We start from the raw sequence: 8,191 nt of genomic DNA on the forward strand, positions 1-8,191 counted from the left end.
ATTGAAGCTCGATGTGAAATAGGAGGAAGCTGACTCACTCACTCAACCTGCTTCTGCAAAAACTCCTCCTCATGTAACTGTGAAAAAGTTGGAGGTTGCCCTTCCCCCACCCCCACATGGTGCCTTAAGAAGAAGGGGAAAAAAAAGAAGAGGAAGAGGAGCAGCAGTGCTTTAAAAGGTAGTTTACACTAACTTGAATGAAGTTGAAGAAAAGTTATCAACGCACACTTTGTGACAATGCATTTCAACATCTCTTTTATGATTGTTGCAAATACGCCAAGTTTGACTGTACGGAGCAGCGATGGGTACTTGAGCAGATACAAATCAAACGTGATTAGTTGCTCGTTCACAGCTGATGAATATTGTGACGTCGACATGGCAACGAGCACTGACTCAATTGCAAGTTTATTAAACAAATCATTAAAAAAATGCACGATCCAAATTCCTTGCAGTTATCTGTTTTACTTTCATCTCAGCTGTTAGTCGCAACCACGTGACATCACTCTTCTTCAGAGGGAGGACGCGCGTGCGCGTGAGGTGAGGTTAGGGAAGGAGGGGGGGTCGTGCACGCGCCTCATCTTCTCCCCAACGGCTGACTAAAATGATTGAACAATTTGTTAGGGGCGGAAAGGTGAGCCGAGCAAGACAGAGGGCATCAAAGTAAACTTTGAAAAGATCACCCCTCCAGATACAACAAAGGTAAGAAAAACTAAACAAAAACTAAAGAAGTTGGTGCTATTAAACCGGAAACGGGAGAGGAGAGTGGTTCGGTTATTGTTTCTTCCTTCTTAAAAGAGACAACTTGTTGACGGTTAAGTCGTTGTTTGGAGCCTGAACGCACCACAGATCCGCCCAAAGTAAGTCCACGTACTGCAAAAAAGTTTATCTTTTGTCATGTATTTGAGATGCATTTGATTCAGGAAACATTACAGCGTGTTGCACACCAGAGGTAGATAATAGAAACGTAATAGGACGTTTCTTAACTAACGTTTATTCTCGGGACTCGAATACCGAATAAAACGTAACAATGAAGACATCTAGGGCAGCTTCCCATTGAAGAAGATGGCTATAAAGTGAAGTGCACACACTAAAGTGTGTGTGTGGGGGACAGTAGCAGTGTTGTTCACCTTGGACGTGCAATAAGAATAAGGAACAATACGAATTTGTTCGCTCCTGCTTGACATGTTTTTGGGGAGGGGGGGAGATGGGGGGCTTTATTGTGAAGCGCATGATATGAATGAATACGGTAATGTGAATTATGTGCGCTTGTCTAACCTCGTGGAGCTTTTCAACGGTTTTTGATACACATTGATGACGTCATACCTTAATTGAAACATCACTGGGTAAGTGACACTGGGTACATTTTTGAAGAACCATCCAAGACTGCATTACTTTGTAAGTTTTTACATTACCCCCCACCCCAACCCAGCAGTCATCAGAGATGGCTCATATTCAATATCTCCACTTAAGTAGAAAAAGTACACACGCTTGTCTACTAAAAAGGTATTTCTGGTTCAACGCTTGTTCTTAAGATAAGCAAGTATGTACACTGAAATGTAATTAAGCACAAAAATAAAACAGAATCTTTGCAGGTTTTTTTTATATACAATGCCAATTCTGAGACCTTTGAATAAGAAAAAAAAAACCATGCACATTCAAGATATCTCTTTTATGTCCCTACATACATAAAGCCAATGATAACAACTAAACAAAATACATGGACACCCTGTCCTTTCATCTGCTAACTCCTGAAGATTTGGGTCAATCAATCAAACCATCAATCAATCAAGCTCTCCAGGACAGTCAATTGCCATTGAAATGCGAAAAAAAGTAACAACACTTGACAAAGAGTAGTAAATACTGATCAGTTTTCAAATGTTCAGAGTAAATGTACAAAGCCGTCAGAAAAAGAAATGCAATACTCAAGTAAAGTTTGCATACCTGAAAAATCTGCATTGATTATGACAGTAATTTATTTGTGCTTTGTTGCTTCCTACCACTGGCGGTCATTTTTAATCACTAAATGAATCAAACACAGCTCGCAGGCTTAGATGAAACAATACAGAACTGATTCCTGCTACATTTTGTAGAGGTTTGTTGCCATGGTCCAAACAAGAAGCCTGCCATTTCATTTCCACACTCCAGAATTGTAGTGAACTCGAACGTAGTCTGCAGACTAGCAGGAATTACAAATGTGGTTGTGTATTATTATTATTTTTTATTAACTTATTTAATTTTCCATGACCCTTGTGAGGATAAGCGGTTCAGATTATATTTTTTATTTATGGAAAGGGGCTCAACTAGTATGTTCTACACCCACAGTTTCTAATTTGATTGGTTTGGACCACATTAGAAGATAAAAACAAAGCGGAATCCCCTGTTTTGTGAAAAGACAGTTTGCAAAAGCTGTGCACAAATGGGTGGTAATTTCACATGCAAAAACAAACAAAAGCCTGATATATATATATATATATATATATATATATATATATATATATATATATATATATATATATATATATATGAATGTGTGTGTGTGTGTACTGAATATCTTATCACTAATAACAAATTCACCTATAGTAATTAAACATGTTTACATACATCTTATTCATATTTATATTGATAATACTATATTTTTGAACCAATTCACACAAATGATGCGAACCACCTTGAATTAAAAAAGAAAAGAAAAGAAACTTAATAAAGGATGAGCTATACTGTATGATGACGCTGGTGTCTTGGTGCTATAAAAAAATGACCCTGTTTACTTCCTCAAACTTTATGTTCAAATTCTTTTCCGCTTATGCTCTTCTCTTCACTCTGTTTAAGCTGCCACAAAAAAAGCCACAAAAGCAAAGAAAATGTGCAAAAGACTAGGTTTAGTGTGAGTTGTAGTTTCTTCAAGAAATTCAGGTCACAGGTCTATGATGACTGCAGAAGTTCCACTGTAAATTTCTATTAAAAAGAAAGTGTGTGTGTTTGTGTTTGTGTGTGTGTGTGTGTGTGTGTGTGTGTGTGTGTGTGTGTGAAGCACGTGTGAGAATAACATGTTTCATTGTGTTGTTTAGTATTGTGTTTACAATGCTTACACTATAACTGTCTTGTCTAGTTACTCCACCTTTGGGCCAAACTGGCACATTAAAGTCAAATTACGATCAACGAGTGGAGGAATTGAGCTAATCAATATTGTGCGCTTTCATCCGAGCCTGGCCATTGTTTTGAATGTGTTTGTTTAGTTAAATGTAAACCAAATAATGGTCTTAGTCATATTTTGGAAAAAAAAAAAAATCTCAAGCATCATTTTTTGTCATTAACATAAATAATGCATACCAAATTTCAAAATCATGTTATCCAAGTGGCCTCAAATTAGACACAATCAGTTTTATCTGAACTAGATTGCTATAAAGCTACATTTCCTCTTTCACGACATTGCGTGGTAATTATTCTTCATCTTTGAGCAAAGTCTCAGGAGACGCTGTTCTTTATGCTTGCAGATTCCCAGCCATCTTTAATGCATTGTTGCTCCATCCCACAATGCCAACTCAGTCTCTGCTGCCGTTTGTGGAGAGCCCGGAGGGACTCACCCAAGACAGCTTGACTAGCAACAGCGCCAGCATCCCGGGATCTGGCTCAAGCATGACTCCTCACGCCACCTACCTCTCAAAGACCGTGGCACAATGCGGGGCGAACGATTCGCCATCTTGCATGTTCTGTGACAAGACGTTCACTCACCAAGAGGAGGTGGGGCATCACGTTCTCACACAGCACCCCACCACGTTCTTTGAGCCGGCCGTGCTCAGAATTGAAGCGGAATTTCGGATCCCGGGGCAGAGGCCCCGGACCAAACCAGGCAGCCTGGCGCCAAACAAAGAGGAAGTCCACACCTGTATCGTGTGTGGCCTGGTGTCGCAGGATGCCAGCGAACTGGAGACCCACCTGAGGAAGCACAAGGACTACTTCACCTATTGCTGTAATGTGTGCGGACGGCGGTTCAGAGAGCCCTGGTTCCTCAAGAACCACATGAAGATGCACGGGAGGTCAGGGACCAAGAGCAAGGTCCTGCAAGACCAGGAGCGCCCTGTCACTGTCAACGGCGTGGTTCAAGAGCCTGCGTCAGAGCCTGTGGTCACCGCCTACAAAATGTGCATGGTTTGCGGGTTTTTCTTTCCAGACCACAGCAGCTTGGTAGAACATAGTAAAGTACACAACCGAGATGTTGGGCCTGCCAAAGATGAACACTCTGACGGCACTGGGACTGAACCTCTGACCCAACAGAGTTTTTTTCACAGTCTCAATCTCAAGCCTCGTCCCGCAGGCAAGTCTTTGCGACCCGAAAGAACGTCAAAATGGATTCCTCAGCTGGATCCCTATAAAACATTTCAGGCCTGGCAGTTGGCCACAAGAGGTAAGATTGCAGTTGGTCCTATCACAACAAAAGAGATGGGCCCGGAGGCCAGCACAGACAATGAGGACTGCAGCTCTGATAAGGAGCAGATAAGCACTTCCGGGTCTGATGGAGACAAAACTACCAAAGAGGTTCTAGGCAGAGAGCTCAGATCGCAGCAGCAGCAGCAGGCCGTGGCAGCGATCCTAGAACCGCAACTACCACCGCGAAGATCCCTGATGCAAAAGAACAAAGAGACTGAGAGGCCCACCACTTGTGAGGAATGCCACCGAAGCTTCAAGACTTACCACCAGTTAGTACTTCACTCTAGGGTACACAAGCGTGAGGGAGGTGGAGGGGACAGCCCCACCTTGCCCACTGAAGGAACATGGGCCAGAGCAGGTTCAGCAGCCTACGTCGAGGGCGGGACTGAGGAAGGCTATGATGCAGGTATTTATCCATCTTTTTCACTTTAGTTGATCACAACTGTACAAATATTTCTCCCTTTTTGTTTCTGTCAGTTTGGAGATCTGAGATCTTATTTCTGTTCCTGTGTTCTCTTGTTTAAGGCGAGGATGGCCTCTACCAACCTAAAGAGCGATCGAAACACTGCAGCTATTGTGGCAAATCATTTCGCTCAAGCTATTACCTAACAGTGCACCTCAGAACTCACACAGGTACATTCAGCCCACTTGAATTGTTAAATTGAAACGTGAAATGTTTTCTCGTTGGAAATCACCTGTTTCACGGACAAAAGTTCGCCATCCAAAAACCGTAAACATTTGGAGTACTTTTAACATTTTTAACAATCAAACAAGTATGAAATTATGTCAACAACTTCTGCTGCTAAGATATTAAAACCAAAACGTTTTTTTCAACCTTCAGTTTGATATTGAGTAAGGGACACTGAAGTGAAAATTGACTTTTTTATTTATTTTTTTATTATTTGACTGACTATCCGGTACGGGTACAGGGATGTAGGTAGCACTTTAAATGAAAGTAACTTCCTTTTCTGGTTTCGATCTTTAAAGGGGAAGCCAACTACAATTACAAGAAAAGGCGCCGTAAAAGTTCTCTGTACATTTATAGAAGTGATCGTTTGCTCCGTTCATTCCCTTACCTTCCTTCCTTTTGTGTCAGGTGAAAAACCCTACAGGTGCATTTATTGTGACTATGCTGCCGCCCAGAGGACGTCGCTGAAATATCACCTGGAACGACGCCACAAGGACAAACCTTATGTGCAGATCCCAAGCAAACCCGTTATTCCCGTGCCCTCACCAAATGACAGGAAAGCAAATTCAGCAGTGAAAAATTCCAAACTTTGGTTTCCTGAGGCCAAGGAAGAACCGCTGGATAAATTGCAAAGCCTTGACGGCGAGCTCCACAACGTGGCTGTGCAGAACGAACGCGAAAAAGTAATTGCTGATCCAGCTTTCAACGCAACTGAGAACGTGACCATAAAGTGCCCTGTAGCTGTTAATCTGAAGGTGGAAAAGGAGGAGATAAAAGACGACAAGTGTGAGGCCCCATTAAATCTGTCCGCAAAAGTGTCTCTTTCCGTCCCCGCCAGCAGACAACCCAGAAATGCATTAATTCCTTCTGTGTGTTCATTCTGCACATATAAAACCATCTACCCGGAGGTTCTGATTATGCACAAAAGGCTGACTCACAAAGATAAATGTGGTGGTGCAAGAAAGAATACTTTGGGCAAGCAGAAGCGCCTCACAGGCTGCCCACCTGCGCTCCAAGGAAAAGACGTCAGCCCGCTGGCTATGATTGACAGGCGCCATCCTCGCCGAACCAAGTCCCCACCCCCAGCCTCTTCGCCGACAAAACCCAAAGAAACGACGCCTCCCAAGCTGATCCGTGCACCTCCTTACGCCGGTCCGCACCAGAGAAAGCGCTTCGGGCACAACCGGGCGCCACAGTCTGACCGGGAGTCCGCTCGCTTAAACGAGCAGGCGAGGAAATCCAGCCTGGCGAGCGCGTACCACTCCGAGCAGCCGAACACCTTCACCAAAGTGGCGGCCGCCGAGAGGAGTTTCCCTGAGAGAAGCGCGGCCATGTGGCAGTCTGATGCCGCGCACCTGTTCCTGTCCAGCCAGTTCGGGAGCCTGCCCCCGATTGGCGAGCCGCCCAGCAAGAGATTAAAGCAAATTAAACCTGCAGGGAGTGCGGACGTGGGCTTCAGAGGACCACCACCGGGTAATGGACGAACCAATCTGCGTGTCCAAGGGAGTGTTGTTACAGTTTTGTCGCAAGGCCCGCGTGCGCCTGCGGACATCTTGGCTCCAATCAAGAGCACGGCCTTTGGAGAATGTTTGGATGCCGACTGGAACAACCTCCTGCGTGCCTGCACTCCCAACACCCTGACATCTCTTTACCACGGCATCCTGGGGAACCCAAGCCACATGGAGCTGGCTCATCCAAGAGCAGGTATGTTGTTTAGCTGCTCTGGGGTGGCCTAACTAGAACTGGGTTTTGGTCACATGTTGTGGATCTAACATGGCAGATATCTTCCTCAGGAGGCAGGAGTGTGCTGTTCCAGCACTTCCCCACTGTACCCATCCAGCCCAGGAAAGAGCCCCCAGCATCCATCCCAAATCAACACCATGGGACCTCCGATAAGACAACATAAAAGGTCAACGCACGCTAAAGGACTTATGCAATCTTTCTGCACATCTGACACAATTGGGTCCTTTTGAGAATGTGAAATCATAATCATTTGCTGCTACCTTATTTTCAGGACTGTTTTGTCGTTTTTTAGGGCTGAAAAAAAAATGTGTACCAGTGTTTATAGGCCCAGATTCCTTTTTGAGCCACACTAATGTTGATCAGAGTTTACCACATAACATCTTTTTAGCACATCAAAATAATATCCGGGGAGCCTTTGATGTACAAAATATTGTTGCTGCTATATGTTCCTCAGCAAAGCCCCTCTCCTCAAGCACTGACCAGTGTGTTCCTTTTGTCAAACGTTTGATTGGAGTAGAATTACATGGTACATCAAGCGCTGCCCCCCCCATCCCCCGGAGCCCGATAATGCACAGTTTGGGTGGTACTGTTGGTCAAATGGTCCTCAGATTTGGTGGTTATTAATAGTGCTGTACGTTGTTGTTCCATGGCACATTTTCAGTTTTTCAAGTCTTGCACATTTTTGAAAGTATTTAATTTCATATATTATTTGTTTGTTCATCCCGCCTTGTTATCTTTAAAGGCGACTGGGTTCCCAGGGCTGCAAAAATGAACACTCAGCCTTAACAGCTACATACTATAAGAATTAATTTGTCAATGTGAATAAAATATCTCAGGCAAGTCAGATTTACAAGCTGATGTGCCACCATGAATTGAGATTAAGTTATTTTGTTTTTTCTTTCACAACTTGTGTAATTAAATGAAGTATATTGTTTTGAGATTTGTATAACATGTTTAAATAAAAATATGAGAGGCAAAGAGATGCATGTCCATTATTGATGTGTTATTGGTTAACCATACAGGTCAGGACTGCCATTGACAACTACATGTAATAACTTCTTAAATTCAAAATACAGGTTCTTTTTTTCTTTTCTTCTAAACTTATGTCTCTTATCTTTATCTCTATCTGCATGTTTAATCGTAATAAAACATTTTTGGATGACGTGATGAAATCCTCCCAATATACTATACAGTACAATGACTGCGTCACCTGCACAGACTTGACATTTAGGGTTGTATTTTATTGAACGCAACAGTGGCCGTAGAAATCTGCCGCTAGAGGGCAATATTTACTCAGTACAGTTCTGTTTAAAATTCCATGGGCCTGCAGGC

At 43.2% G+C, this 8,191-nt stretch overlaps 1 protein-coding gene across 2 annotated transcripts; it reads left to right on the forward strand.

The window, feature by feature from the left end:
• Window positions 1–132: 132 nt before the first annotated feature.
• znf217 (zinc finger protein 217) lies at window positions 133–7,841 on the forward strand. Of its 2 annotated transcripts, XM_085923071.1 has the most exons (8): window positions 133–178; window positions 477–537; window positions 622–699; window positions 796–857; window positions 3,495–4,834; window positions 4,954–5,061; window positions 5,525–6,820; window positions 6,910–7,841. In XM_085923071.1, the coding sequence occupies exons 5-8, from the start codon at window positions 3,535–3,537 to the stop codon at window positions 7,020–7,022; spliced, it is 2,817 nt and encodes a 938-aa protein (XP_085779197.1). In that variant the 5' UTR covers window positions 133–178; window positions 477–537; window positions 622–699; window positions 796–857; window positions 3,495–3,534; the 3' UTR covers window positions 7,023–7,841. The 2 variants fall into 2 exon arrangements, with proteins under 2 accessions (XP_085779197.1, XP_085779196.1); XM_085923070.1 differs by lacking the exon at window positions 796–857 and having other exon boundaries at window positions 134–178.
• The last annotated feature ends 350 nt before the right edge of the window (window positions 7,842–8,191 follow it).

Source organism: Syngnathus leptorhynchus, chromosome 1, assembly GCF_054491065.1.
Source record: "Syngnathus leptorhynchus isolate UIUO chromosome 1, UIUO_Slep, whole genome shotgun sequence".
Lineage (NCBI taxonomy): Eukaryota > Metazoa > Chordata > Actinopteri > Syngnathiformes > Syngnathidae > Syngnathus > Syngnathus leptorhynchus.